The 15,101-nt window shown below is 40.9% G+C and overlaps 1 protein-coding gene across 13 annotated transcripts in view; it reads right to left on the bottom strand.

Annotated features, from left to right (window-relative positions):
* The window catches only part of DCAF8 (DDB1 and CUL4 associated factor 8), a 47,299-nt gene that overhangs the window by 14,828 nt on the left and 17,370 nt on the right, over positions 1-15,101 (bottom strand). For 9 of the 13 annotated variants that reach the window (XM_037729620.1, XM_017503614.2, XM_017503620.2 and 6 more), the window contains 5 exons: positions 12,403-12,477; positions 8,396-9,066; positions 7,314-7,454; positions 5,866-5,960; positions 939-1,049 (listed from right to left, as the gene is read on the bottom strand). In XM_037729620.1, the coding sequence (XP_037585548.1) occupies positions 939-1,049; positions 5,866-5,960; positions 7,314-7,454; positions 8,396-9,066; positions 12,403-12,451 (1,067 nt within the window). In that variant the 5' untranslated portion in view covers positions 12,452-12,477. The remainder of the gene's footprint in view (positions 1-938; positions 1,050-5,865; positions 5,961-7,313; positions 7,455-8,395; positions 9,067-12,402; positions 12,478-15,101) is intronic. The other 4 variants (XM_017503624.2, XM_017503626.2, XM_017503627.2 and 1 more) reach the window with 1 other exon arrangement.

Raw genomic sequence — 15,101 nt, 5'->3', positions numbered from 1 at the left:
TAAAATAGGCCAACTGGACAGGGATGAATACAGCTTATTACTAAGGGTCAGAGGAAATTAACTAATACATATGAAGATTGAATCCACGGTGTCTGTTTCCCTTAGGTCATGTTTCTCAAGAACCAGTGTTAACAAAAGGTGTTCACAGTAACAAAGATATCACCATGGATAAAGAAAAGTGGTAGCTCAGGATAGTGAAAGCCAAAAAACCCTCAGTTCACACTAAATGCTCCCAAGTCAAACTATTTCTGAATTGAAAACCAGTATTTAAAATTTCTAGTGCATGTTTATTTATGTATGAAAATGGTGAAGATTATTTACTAATACAGCACTTGCTCGTAAACCTAAATTGATGCCTTAGCTGCTATGTGAGGACCTTGGTTAATTTATCTAACTTCTTTTTTTTTTTTTTTTGAGAGAGAGTCTTGCTCTGTCATTCAGGTTGGAGTGCAGTGGCATGATCTTGGCTCACTGCAACCTCTGCCTCCTGAGCTCAAGTGATCCTCCTGCCTCAGCCTCCTGAATAGCTGGGACTACAGGCATGTACCACCACGTCAACTAATTTCTGTATTTTTAGTAGAGACGGGGTTTCACCATATTGGCCAGGCTGGTCTTGAACTCCTGACCTCATGATCTGGCCTCCATTGCCTCCCAAAGTGCTGAGATTACAGGTGTGAGCCACTGCACCTGACCATCATCTAACTTCTTTAAAACTGGATAATCTCTAAAATATGTAAAGCCACCCCTCAGAGACTGTTAATTATAAGAGAACAGAATATCTCAAAAGGCACATAAGATGTTTGGAAAATGGTAAAAAATTCAAGATAATAGTTAATGGATTTCTAGAAAATTCATAACTCTCCATAATGGAGCATCTGGTAATATATAATGCATCAGTCTTATAAACTGTAAAAGACACAAAAGAGCCACAAACTCACCTTACAAATTGATCTCGTCCGCCCACTGCAAACTGGTGGGTATTGGCAGGATTCACATAGATTGTATACAGCCCCACTTTCTTCTCTTTCTCTTTTGTCACCACCAGTTTCCTTTAAGAGTAAAAGACACAGAAAATTATTTCCTCCAAAAGATCCAGATGGTCATGGCAAGGGAGAGCTAAGAGAGTAACATGGCTAATAAGAAACCAAAGAGACTCTCATTTGGAAAGAAAGAAGTGTTGTTTTAACAGGAAAATGCATACATTTATTACATAACTTTGGGGATTAAGGAAAAAAAACATGTAGTGAAGTCACTTTCTAGTGTTCCTTAAAAGGCATAAGGTAGGCCGGGCACAGTGGCTAAAGCCTATAATTCCAGCACCCTGGGAGGCTGCAGCAGGTGGATCATGAGGTCAGGAGTTTAAGATCAGACTGGCCAACATGGTGAAACCATGTCTTTACTAAAAAAAGAAAAATACAAAAATTAGCTGAGCATGGTGGTTCATGTCTGTAATCCTAGCTACCTGGGAGGCTGAAGTAGGAGAATTGCTTGAACCAGGACGCGGGAGGCAGAGGTTGTAGTGAGCCGAGATCGCGCCACTGCACTCCAGCCTGGGCTACAGAGCAAGACTCCATCTCAAAAAAAATAGCATCAACTAAAGGTATATGAATGTACCACTCTTCAGGAAGCCTGTTTAGCTGGAGTCCAACACAGTAACAGCCAGTCATTAATCAGACAATGCTACCCATACCTTCCTACCCTTTATGTATAAGTACGTCTTCCCGATCACCTGGGACCAAGGAGAGAAGTGGAGGAAGAATCACAGAAACAGTAGGCTAAAAAAGACCTTAAGGTCAGAGTCTATCTCTCAGATTCCATTAAAATGTCACTTAAAGCCAGGCATGGTGGCTCATCCCTGTAATCTCAATACTTTGGGAGGCCGAGGAGGGCGGGTCACTTGAGGCTAGGAGTTTGAGACCAGCCTGCCCAACATGGCGAGACCCCATATCTACTGAAAATACAAAAATTAGCCAGGTGTGGTGACATGTGCCTGTAATCCCAGCTACACCAGAAGCTGAGGCAGACGAATCACTTGAGCCTGAGAGGTAGAAGTTGCAGTGAGCAGAGATCGCGCCACTGTATTCCAGCCTGCACAACAGAGCAAGACTCTGCCTCAAAAAAAAAAAAAAAAAAAAAAAAAAAAAAAAAAGTCACTTAAAACCCAACTTAAGCCAGGCACAGTGGCTCATGCCTGTAATTCCAGCACTTTGAAACTAGCAGTTCGAAACCACCCTGGGCAACATAGCAAGACCCCATATCTCTATAAAAAATAAAAAATTAGCTGGGTGTGGTAGCATGCACCTGTAGTCCCAGCTGCTCAAGAGGATGAGGTGTGAGGATTGCCTGAGCCCAGGAGACTGAAGCTGCAGTGAGCCATGATCTTGCCACTGTACTTCAGCTTAGATGACAGAATGAGACCCTGTCTCAAAAAGTAAAAAAATTAAAAACCCAGCTTAAAATATGCACACTGAAAGCTGATAAATTTTCATTGAAGAAATCCAGAAAAATCTGGCTAAACAGCCACAACTTGTTCCAGGTTAAGGGTGGCATGATGAATATTCTCAGATCTAAGCATTCAACCAGTCAAATACGACATCATATAATGAAGATTGGTAAATTTACAAGACTTCAAGAAACTATAGGAAGAGGCTTGGCTTTAGCTTTCAAGTCTAAGGTTTTATTTATTTCTGATGCTATGGGAACGGAAAGAAATATAACCATGACAACAAGTTTCTTCGTAAAGAAATGATTTTAGCATCCTTTCTGAATAGTCAAAGTCACTTCAGCCTAGAACTGTTCTAGGCAAAGTGGAGATTTTTTTTACTTAATATCTCTGCAGCTTTTCATTAAATGAATACAGGCCAGGCGCAGTGGCTCACCCCTGGAATCCCAGTACTTTGGGAGGCCGAGGAGGGTGGATCACCTGAGGCCAGGAGTTTGAGACCACCCTGGCTAACATGGTGAAGCCCCGTTTGTACTAAAAATACAAAAAATTAGCTGGGCTTTGATGGTGTACGCCTGTAATCCCGGCTACTCGGGTAGCTGAGACAGAATTGCTTCAACCTGGAGTGCAGAGGTTGCAGTGAGCCAAGATCACGCCATTGCCACTCCAGCTTGGGCAACAAGAGTGAAACTCTGTCTCAAAAAAAAAAAAAAAAAAATTAAATAAACGAAATGAATGAATGAATACAGAAGACCAGGTGAAGTGCCTCATGCTTATAATCCCAGCACTTTGGGAGGCTCAGGTGGGAGAAGTGTTTGAGCCTAAGAGTTCGAGACCAGCCTAAGCAACACAGATCCCATCTCTATTTATTTTGAAATTAAAAAATAAAAATAAAAAAATACAGAGGCCACTGATTATGAACGTCATTAGGGGAAACCTCCATCCCCCAACACACGTACACCTCAAAAACACAAGCCAGGAAACATGTCAAAAGAATAACAGCTTCAGGGACAAAACTAAAAGACCGCTCTAATATGAGTTTTAGACAGGGAAAGAGTATGAGCTGATGCTACTCCTCCCCACAGGACTATCTTATTTCCTCAGCAATTTGAAATTTCAGAAGGACAGGGTCTAACAAATACTAAAGTTACCACGTGGAAGCAAAATGAAGAAACTAAGGAATAGATTATGAAGTACTGGCTCTACAGTTATGTAATCCTGACGAAGAACTCAATCTTTCTATGCCTCAACATAATCCCATAAAACAAACTCTCCTGATGCGTAAATGCAGAGTACCTTGAGCTCTGCAGGGGACATGCAGAGGTCCTACAAAAATGATTATCATGGCAAAAGGAGGAAAAAATGTTCACATTAGAGGAAACCACATGAAACAAATTCACAAATTTTGCCTTAAAAGTAATGAGCACATATGTCCCAGCAAAAAGGGAAAAACAATTACAGATTAGACCACAAGATTTCTTTGAAGAATACCTCAAACTGGCTTCCACTGGCTGAAGGAATATTCCACCTATAGTTTCAAATCAAACTCTTTTCCTAAGATGTTAGTTTCCTAAGATGTTAGTCAGATTCGGCAATTATCATATATATACAAAAGAAAAACTCCCCAATGCCAACTTCACACAAAAATGCCTCTGAGAAGATCATGCCACTGCATTCCAGCCTGGGTGACAGAGTGAGACTCCACCTCAAAAAAAAAAAAAAAAAGAAAAAGAAAAAAAAAATGCCTCTGACATAAGCAAATGTTCAGCCTTTCACCCCATTCCAGCCTGTAACACTACTTTAACCCTTACAACAAAAACTTTAAAGACTCACTGTCTTTATTACTCAAATCTAGATTTGGGCCTCCTTCTAATCTTTTCTCCTTGTTCCCCTCTTTAGATTCTATTCCACCTATCATTGCATATGTTCAGATTCATGGTTAACTCTCAGCCAGATTTTCTACCTATGTAATTTCATTCTAAATTCAATAATCTGCCAAAGTCATTCACTCTCTTCATTACTTGAACCAGATTCCCAATTCCTGGTGGCCTAACAATAGTTTCCCTGTGAACCTGATCCGCAAGGTAGGAACTCATTCTGTTTCACAACTCTGTAACACAGCAGATTAAATAAACTTATCATTTTTTGCTTTTTTGCTCTTCCCCTGTCCTATAAAAACTTGCTAATCTTCCATTATCATCACAGAACCCTGGAACTTTAGAACTGGAAATAACAAACATCATGCAGTTCAAAAGATTAAATGTTTTCCTCAAAGTTAGAGAACTACAAAGTTAGTTATCTAACTACAAAGCTACAAAGTTAGGTTACATCAATTCCTGTAATCCCAGCACATTGGGAGGCTGAGGCAGGTGGATCACTTGAGGTCAGGAGTTCAAGACCAGCCTGGCCAACATGGTGAAACCTCACCTTTACTAAAAATACAAAGTATGAGCTAGGCATGGTGGTGCATGCCTGTAATCCCAACTACTTGGGAGGCTGAGGCAGGAGAATCACTTGAACCCAGGAGGCGGAGGTTGCAGTGAGCCGAGATCGTGCCATTGCACTCCAGCCTGGGTGTCAAGAGCAAAACTCCATCTCAAAACAAACAAAAAAAAAGGCAATAAAAATGAAAAACTAAAACTAAAATAATTGTAATTATTAGCTACATCTTAATTTCAGCCATGGCGTTATATATTTATTCGATGCCTCAGTATAATGTCTAACACCATGGCTGAAATTGATATAAACATATATATATATATGTAAGTCTTCATAGAAACCCCAAGAGAAGGAAGGCAGGAGGGAGGGAAAAAGTATGCCCACAGCAAGACTGAAGAGACTGAAGTTCAGAAGGTTACGTAAGTCATAACTAGTAGTGCCTTAGTTGAGATTTGACCTAGGTCCACCTGGATCCAAACAAGATGCTGCGTTTTTCTATGATATCACACAGTTAAAAAGGGATAACATTTACCTATGAGTCTCAAATTTACATACAAATGAACTGTGATAAAACAGAACGCAACTACAGCTACCAATATTTTTGTCCAAAATTGATCATTTATTTGTATGTTTCTATAAATAACTAAATTTAAAATTTACAGGGCCATATCTCTACACGAGTTTGTGAAATAATGTGCTTTCTGTGGGTAAAATGAATGATATCCAAGTGAATAAGGAGCAGAATATCATCAAATTATTAAAGGCCACATGTAATAACTAAACTGAGAAATGAAGGTAGACTGAATAGTATTTCACTGCTGAGAAAGAGACAAAGTAAGGAATTCTCCTTAACATTAAACTACCTCTTACCATAGGCACAAAGGTACCATTCTGATGAACCAGAGTTAGGCATTACCAAGACACATGGAATATGTTCAAGGCTAAGAGATACAGTTTTGTAAAGATGTTACTACTACACTTACGAAGCTGGGCGGTCTTGTCTCAGGTCAATGGTGAATACAACTGCATCTTCACCTGCAGATAAGAATGTACAGGGAGAATCTGGTTCCAGAGCCAACTGAAGGAAAAAAAACGGAAAAACATGAGATTTCCAAATATTACAATTAGAGGTCATCTAGTCCATTCCTATAACTTTAGCAAGGGCTGCACTTAAAATGTCCCAATAAGAGAAATGTCTACCTTTTTGTCATAAAATCCCAGGAAGGGAGACAATTTAAGCCACTTACCCTTGTTCTATGTAAATTATTTATAGCTTTGTTTATTCTATACAAGTCAAAGGACAGGTGACTTGCTATTTCAACTATCCCCAAGGGATATGAACAGAGATAGCAAAGAAAAACATCAGCCATTAGAGTTCATTTTACTTTTTTCCAGCCAGGGTCTCACTTTGTCACCCAGGCTGAAGTGCAGTGGCATGATCATGGCTCACTGAAGCCTCAACCTTGTGGGCTTAAGTGATCCTCCCACCTCAGCCTCCCAAGCAAGTAGCTGGGACAAGCATAAGGCACTACACCCGGCTGATTTTTTCACCTTTTTTTTTTTTTTTTTAACAGATGGGGTCTTGCTGTATTGCCCAGGCAGGTCTCAAATTCCTGGCCTCGAGCAATCCTCCCACCTGAGCCTCCCAAAGCACTGGGATTACAGGCATAAGCTACCACACCCATTCTAAAAATCAATTCCATATCCTTAGGTGCAGAGAGAAATGGTGCCCAACTTCATTCCTTACATCTTAGCTATAAAAATTAGTTATCTAATGGGTTGGGGGTAGACTTAAGAATCAATGAAATAGGTAATTTTCAAATATCCTGAGCCACCTTGGCTAGAAAAGTATACTCCAGGTCCACCTACTCTTTGCTTAGGGTATCTAAAGAGAGTACCATCCTCTTTTCATGGCACAAAAGAACACCATGCCTACCTTAAGGCTAGGCAGCTCTTAACTCCTCACTAGCTGCCACCATGATTATTTGGCCTATATTTCCAGCTTTAAATAGGGCTTTCAGAAACAGTGCTATTTGTGAACTGAGAGTTTAAGCTGGAAGGCTGAAGCTCTCACACATTAAGAATCAACCACTAGCACCTTGAAACTGTCAAAATACTCTAAAAAAAAACAGAATAAATATAAAAGGTTTAGAAGGCATAGGAGACTTCAAAGATCTCCAAACCAACTATGGCTTGGCCTAGGGGCCAAATACTGTAAGTGCATGATCTAGGGACCTTTCAAATACTTGCCTTCCTAGGAGTTTAGGGTGGCTGCTTTTGCTCCTTTCTTAACTATAAATCTTAAGGACTGACAGAGGTGAAGCATGTGACCACAACAAAGGTGACACAATGGGCAGAGGTAAGGGAGAACCTTTGCTGAGAACCACAGAGGATTTGGATTGCACAAACTTTGGAACAAGGTCTTACTTACCTTGTGAGACGCTCCCTTGTGCTGGGCCACACGTTTCGTATTCTTGCAACACTGTGTGGCAGATAGTTCTGCTACCCGAACCTGCCCGTCACGGGCACACATGGCCAGAGTGGAATCACCACTATTAGGAAGAAACTTGGCCTGAGGTATTAAAAATGAAAAAAACGACACACAAAAGAAATTAAAGAGGTAAACTTGAGAATGAAATATATGATGATGACCTCAGCTTACCCCCTTTTCTTACATGACGCTGGAAACTTAGCTTTCCTACTCTTGTACAGTTGGCTAAGACCAATTTCTTCCAGGAGTTAAAGGAAAGGGAGAGAAAAAACTTCCTCTGATCTAACAGAGCATTTCAGTTGGCCCTGAAAGATTAAACTGGTACATGTTAAGAGCTCAGGCGAACTAGGACTGTACCTAGCAGGGGAGAAAAGGAATAGAGGAGGAAAATCTACCTTGATTCAGAAAGCAAATATAATTTGCCACAAAGAAAAAGGAAAATAGGGGGGACATCAGGGAAGAAAATAAAACACCCTTAGGATAAACGGCTGGTACCAATACAGTAGATGGGGCTGAGAAAAATCTTTACAGAATAATAACAATATTAGCTAATATTTATCAAATGTTAATCTTTAAGTACCAGCCACAGTTCTAAATGCTTAGCTTCTATTGTTATTTAATCCTCATAACCCTATGTTATTAGTCCCATTTTTCAGATAAATTGAAGACAAAAGTAAAATAACTTGCCCAAGATTACAGAGCTAGTAAGCATTGGGCTAGACTTTGAACTCAGGCAGTTTAGTTCAAGAGCCTGTGCTTATACTACACTGCTTCCTACCAGCACACATTTAATAAGCTGCATGCATCCTACCTATGAGGTTTCCAACAGTCCATATGCTCAAGGAATCTAATGGTTGCCAAGAGTCTTTCAGTGTATTTAGGTCATTATGGGAGCCAAAGTAGGGCCAAGTCCCAATACCTAATTCCTACAACTCACTACCAGCTCTCATTCTACGCAGCAGTTCAGATTTGTCAAACTCATGCCTGATTCTCTCAGTTGCTATTATGCTCCCTTGCCTCACCTGGAACACATTACTTTTGTGGCCACTCTCAAAGTCCAGTACTGGCTGCCGCCGCACCCAATCCCACACCACCACCTTCAGGTCATCGCTGCCACTGGCCAGCCAGGTGCCGCGCTGGTTAAAGTGCAGGGTATTGACACAACCAGTATGGCCCTCAAGCCCATGCTGCAGGCGGAAACGCTGCACAAAGACTCTTGCCCCACAGGCCTCATAGACAAAGCGAGCACTTGAACCCAGCTCCCGTTCCCGAAGGGCAGGAAGGGCTTGCCAGCGAGGTCGGGGTAGAGCTGATGTTTCTGAGGACACCCAGTCTTCTAGGGCCCGCTCATCATCTGATGAGTCCTGGTCACGGTTAGCCCGTTTGCGCTGTACACGGCGCCGAGGCTGCTCTTCTTCCTCCTCTTCCTCCTCTTCCTCTTCCTCTGAGCGGTCATGGACTCGATTTTCTTCATTAATGGAGTAATGACCAGTGTCCTCCATGCTGTCAGAGTCCTTATCTTCACCTGAGCTCTCTGTGTCTGTGCCTCGACTTTCTGTGCTGGTGCGGTTGGGGCCACCATCATCCCCAGTCAAACTCAAACTCAGGTCTGAGGCCTCCACTTCAATGCCTGAGGATGTCTCCCTCCCCTCTTCAGTTCCAGACATCTCCTCTGGACTGCTAGACAGGCTTCCTGCAAGTTAGTGAGGAATGGGTAGATGAGAGGGAAAAATAAGAAAACAGGATAGTGATCAGAAGGACTTCCTTAGTCTAAGAAATCATCACATCAAAAGACCAAAAAAATGAACTTTGGTCAAAGTATTTTCATTACAAATGATTAAAAAGAGTATCCTCTGAGGGGAAATCTCACAAAAGACAAGAAACTGAAAGGATTAAGATCAAATACACACACAAAGTACTTCAACAAAAGCAAAGGAACTGATAAAAATCACTTTCATCGATCCTATCTCCTATAACTACGTACTGTATTCTCTTAGCTCACGATAGTCAATTCCAGTGATCACTTGAGCAATGTTCTAGAGCCAATACTGCCACAACTCCACAATCTAAGATTACATCAAGTTCTCAAGAGGCAAAACATTAGCATATTGTATAAAAGTGTACCTGACACATCTACCATAGGCTCTGTTGTATTGGATGGGCATTTATTAAGTTATAGCAAATAATTAAGCAGAAATAAAAAGAACAGCTAACTCCAGCAAGAACTAGTATAGCCATCTTCTTAGCCTAAGATGGAAACTAACTGATAAAAATCACTGACTTATGGATGTGGAGTTGCACCATTTTCTGCTTTAAGAAAGTACTACTACACCTCCTGTCACCTAAATCTTAAGTTTCTTCCCCTAAGTGTCTAAAATGCAGAAAGAAATTTCAAGAAAGGAATATGAAGGGGTAAGTGGGAAATATGATCATTTGAGTGGGTTCTTGCTCACCTTTTGCTAGTAAATATATTTTGACTTACTTCCATTAGTTTGAATTTTTCAATACAATTTTTAGTCACTTTATTGAGACGTTTTATTAGGAAGCATATATAAAAGTGATAAAAAGCTAGGCTACTATAGTGGTACCTAAGAAGAAAGTTCAGTATATTCTAGATCTGCTATGTTGGTAGTTAAATAACTAGGTCACTTTCATTGATCTTATCTCCTATAACTACATACTGCATTCTCTTATCTTACAAAAGCCAAGTCAATTCCAGTGAGCATCTGAGCAATGTTCTAGAGCCAATACCACCACAACTTCCAATCTAAGTCAAGATGTGAAGAAAAAAAGGGGAGAATAAAGATTTTAAATGCTGCTCAAGGGCCTCCTTTCCTCAGATGGCTATAAATTTTATCCTTCCAGAAGTAAAAGCTGTCAGGAAAGGCAGACCAGGTGTGTGTTAACTCCAGTATGAGCTATTCAACTCCAATACCATAATAATGTTTAAGAATTCAAAGGTGGAGCACCTTACTGTCTAGTCATGTGGATTAAAACAGTAATTTGTAAAGATCTCTGAAACAATGCAAATCCTTTTCAATGAATTCTTAGGCAAAACCCAAAACTGAAAAAAGATCAATACAAGTGCTTTGATTCAAGCAGTAACAGAAGGGTGGGAGACATAAATAAAAGTCTTTTTTTTTTTTTTTTTTTTGAAAAAACAAAAGACCTCGACTAAGAGCACACTATAAAACAACTGGGCTAGGGGCTGGAAGAAAAGTAAAAAAGTACAGAAATTTGAACCCAAGAACCAAACATTTGCTGAGTCTGTTATATATGCTAAGAAAGTTTAGCAGTTACAGTTTTTTGAAATGCAGCTGGGTTTGAGCTTGGGAGTGGTAAGCAGGGACTGAAATACCACACCTAACAGGTCTATAGAAAAGAAAAAAAGGAAAACACCAAAACATCCAGCATTTATTGTTAAAATTACAAGTGACAAATATTGACAATTTTAAAGGCTTTACCACATTAACGTAAGGGCCAGAGTGTATCACAAGCTCATCAAGAAGGCCCCAAGAGTAAATCACCAAGATCTAGTGTAGGTGTTTACAAATTTTTTCAGTAAAGGGCCAGAGAGTAAAACTTTCAGGCTTTTCAGAACATATGGAGCTCCACCACAACCTCTCAACTCCATTATGCAGAACAAAAGCAACTCATAACACTACATAAACAAACAGGCATGACTGTGTTCTAATAAACGAGTGGCAGACTGGATTTGGCTTGTAAGTTATCCTGACCTAGCTAATGGTGAAGCTCCAAATCAACAGTATACTTCAGCTCCTCTAGAACCCCATGCCCTTCAACTAAACCCAGTGAAAAATATGAACCACTTTCCTTTACAAAAGATGAATAGGCCATGGAGATGGCTCACACCTGTAATCCCAGCACCTTGGGAGGCCGAGGCGGGCTGATCACTAGGTCAAGAGATCAAGACCATCCTGGCCAATGTGGTGAAACCCCGTCCCTACTAAAAACATAAAAAATTAGCTGGGCGTGGTGGTGCGTGCTTGTATCCCAGCTACTTGGGAGGCTGAGGCAGGAGGATCGCCTGAACCTGGGAGTCGGAGGGTGTAATGAGCCGAGATCGTACCACTGCACTCCAGCCTGGTGACAGGGCAAGACTCCATCTCAAAAAACAAAACAAACAAAAGATGAATAAATGGCAGTGATAAGAACATGTGAAGCAATAAAAAAGCACATTGAAAATCTCGCGGCTCCTTCCTTTCAATCACATCAACTAGAATTTAGCCTGTTATCCTGACCTTCAAGGTGCTAAGGAATGCTGAACTCTGCTGCCCAGCTATATACATTTGAAGGCAGCTTCTCTAACTTAAAAGTTGTCTCAGAGGTGAAGCATTGGTTAAATAACCCAGGTGCTAGTTACACTCTATTAGAATTTTTATATTCTGCCTTCAAATCTGCCCTAAAGCCAGTGATTTGACACCTGGCAGCACTCATCCAGAAAAGAGGAAGGAGGGAAAGGAAGGAAGGAGAGAAATGGAAAGAAGGGAGAGGAAATTAGGGAACTAAATAAGGAGGGGAAAGAAATCCCATTCCTAGTTGGGTTTTAACCTCATCCCTTATGTAACTGCTTTTTTTTTTTTTTTTTTTTAAAAGAGATGGGGTCTCACTATGTTGTCTAGGCTAGTCTCAAACTCCTGGGCTCAGGCCATCTGCCCGCCATCTTCCCTAAAATTCCCTTGTTCTTACCACCCATTGGATCTTATTTTTCTCCTTTATTAACAGCATTTCCTAGGTTCTGCCCATCCTTATAGCCTTACAGAACTCCAAACCACTCGACCTCTTAGAAGTAAAGCTCTGTTATTGATCTTCTGAAAATGATCAGATAAAATCAGAAGAAGCAAAAGTACAATACAGTCCAAGGTGTTTCCTGTGTAGTTTCCTATACTCAAAACAACACAGGAAAGTTTCCTTCCCTCCAATAAAATCCAGGCCTCCACTCTCGCTTGCAGGGAGGAGAGCCTCGGCTGATAGTAAAAATAGCTTCACCTTCATTTTGGCCCCTTACCATTAGCTAAGTCTGTTCTGCCATCTGTGCTGCTCCCTTTGCTGGACATCTTGAATGATGTTTGCTGTAGCCAGCCTGGGTTTGGGGAGGAAGAAACCAAAACAATTAGGAAACCACCTGGGAAAGAAAATAGGGACAAGGAGATTTAACAATGTACAAGGTTTTATCACTTTTATAAAAATGATTTCTGTATGCGTGCTTAACAGGGCTTCTCAGCTTGTGAAAGACACACCAGAATTTTTTCTTCCCTATGTTTAAATTCCATATAATGACATATTTGGGGGGAGGTCAAGTACCATCTCTTTACTTCCTTCACTGAGTTAACTGGCAGTGAATTTTCAGATGGGAAAGTGGGAACTAAAATAAAACCTGGAACAGCAGGCACATATCAAGTGACAGGTACTGCATGCAAAGAGTCTCAACTCAATACATAAAGCTAACTTCAGCACTGCCCTCTAGGCAAGAATCTTCCAATGTAAATAAATGACATATGTGTCCTCAAACTCCATAAAACACTTGTTTTCACAACATAAAGAGATGGGTCAGATTCTGAATATAATTTTACACATAATCAACAGATAGAAGAAATTAAACTCCTGGGGGAAGAGCGTGAGCTTTCTGTTCACTCAGATGACTAACTTCAAGCTTACAAGGGCAGAAGAGCTACTAAAGATTATAAGAAGAGCTGGAACTAGAAATCAGGAACACCCAATCCCTAGGAAGGAACCTTGTTTTGTTTCTCTTAGGACGAACAGTCAGTCTCTAAGCACAAAGACAAAGGTGGGGAAGAAATGCAACATTTCCACTAAATCATCTCACCCCATTTCATTTAATGACAAACATTGTTTCACCTAAATCTACCAACTTTAACCAGACTCAACTTTTCTTAACAAGGAATCAGGGTATCTAACTTATTTCCTTTTATGCCACTATAAAACGTTCTTATTTTTTTCAGAGCCTCGCTGCCACCTCCAGTAAATTCCAAAGAGCAAAGAATAATATTATTCAGATCAGAATTTTGTTAGGCCCTTTCAGTGACTTGGACAAAAGGCACTGGTAAAAGACAAAGTATAATTATGACCCCAGTCCTTGTATCCAGGCACACTGGCCTCTAATCTTTCAACAGCCCTTTCATTCCCATAACAATTATTCCAGAAGCAGCCTCATCCTTATCCTTGCCCCCACTACCCTCTACAGAAATCTAAGCTGTTTTATTAAAAGTATCCTCTGTTAAGAGACAGTGGGCCAAAGATTGTTCACAATAGGCCAAGGTGGGAGTAGAAATACTAAAAGAGTGGGGCTGAGGCTGACTGAATTTCAGGAAAGGACACCTGGAAGGGTGATGATGAAAGACAATGCCAACAAAAAACAGATCCATGAAGCAACCCAAACAAAAACAATGAAGAGCTGTTTGCAATGCATTTTGTTTTCCTCCTTTTTGAGGTAGAGAGTTTTGTATAGCATTCCTCACACAGCATTTGTTTCTCCCTCTCAACAGTCCTTGTTTATATTCTTTAGCAACAGAGCATGTCTTCTCCATCTATAGTTTAAAATTTTATTAATTGAAAAAGTCTTATCAAGTGGGAAAAATGACTGCACACTTTGTTAAGATTAAAAATTAAGGTAATAAGCAGACCAGTATAACATGAACAGATCTGGTATTTTCCCACCTCCATAATCAAAACTCTTTACCATAGGTTTTACCCCACTATTATCCACTCCCACAGAATTAAAAGCAGCTCTAGAGAATCTCTCTCAAAACCAAATATCAACTCCTACAGGAGCCCAGACTGCCTGAACTTTTGACTCATAATTGCTCTAGAAAATACATGTGCACAGATGATAAAAGTAAGTAGAATTAAATGTCAAAACTTCTGCAGAAGGATACTCTACAGCAGTGGTCTCCAAACTGCTTATTAACCTCTATCAGTGAAAACTTTGAGCATGAACCTGATGTTCAAAGGTGTGGCATGCACCTGTAATCACAGCTACTCAGAAGGCTGAGGAAGGACTGCTTGAAATCAGAAATTCAAGACCAGCCTGGGCAGAATGGTGAGATCCCCATCTCAGTCAACCAATGAAGGAGGCAGAGATGATATGCCCTAGGTGTCAAGCATAGGAGCCACTGAAGAATCTTTTCCAGTCAGGCACGGCAACTCATGCCTGTAATCCCAGCACACTGGGAGGCCGAGGCAGAAGTTGGAGACCAGCCCAGGCAACATAAGAAGACCCCTGTCTCTACAAAAAATAAAAAAAAACCAGTCAGGACTGGTGGCATATGCCTGTAGTCCCAGCTACTTGGGGTAGGGCTGAGGTGGAAGGATCACATGAGCCACAGAAGTTGAGGCTGCAGTGAGCTGTGATTATACCACTTCTCTCTAGTCGAGACAGTCTGCAAAAATTAAAATTAAAAATTGGCTAGGCTCGGTGGTTCACGCCTGTAATCCCAGCACTTTGGGAGGCCAAGGCGGGTGAATCACAAGGTCAGGAGTTCAAGACCAGCCTGGCCAACATGGTGAAATCTTGTCTGCTAAAAATACGAAAAATTAGCCGGATATAGTGGCAGGCCCCTGTAATCCCAGCTACTTGGGAGGCTGATGCAGGAGAATTGCTTGAAACTGGGAGGCAGAGGTTGCAGTGAGCTGAGATTGTGCCACTGCACCTCAGCCTGGGTGACAGAGTGAAACTCCATATCAAAA

Source organism: Cebus imitator, unplaced genomic scaffold, assembly GCF_001604975.1.
Source record: "Cebus imitator isolate Cc_AM_T3 unplaced genomic scaffold, Cebus_imitator-1.0 Scaffold313, whole genome shotgun sequence".
In the NCBI taxonomy this organism is placed as follows: Eukaryota; Metazoa; Chordata; class Mammalia; order Primates; family Cebidae; genus Cebus; species Cebus imitator.
The sequence above is the reverse complement of the archived record's forward strand: the minus strand, read 5'-3'. Positions and strand labels throughout refer to the sequence as shown.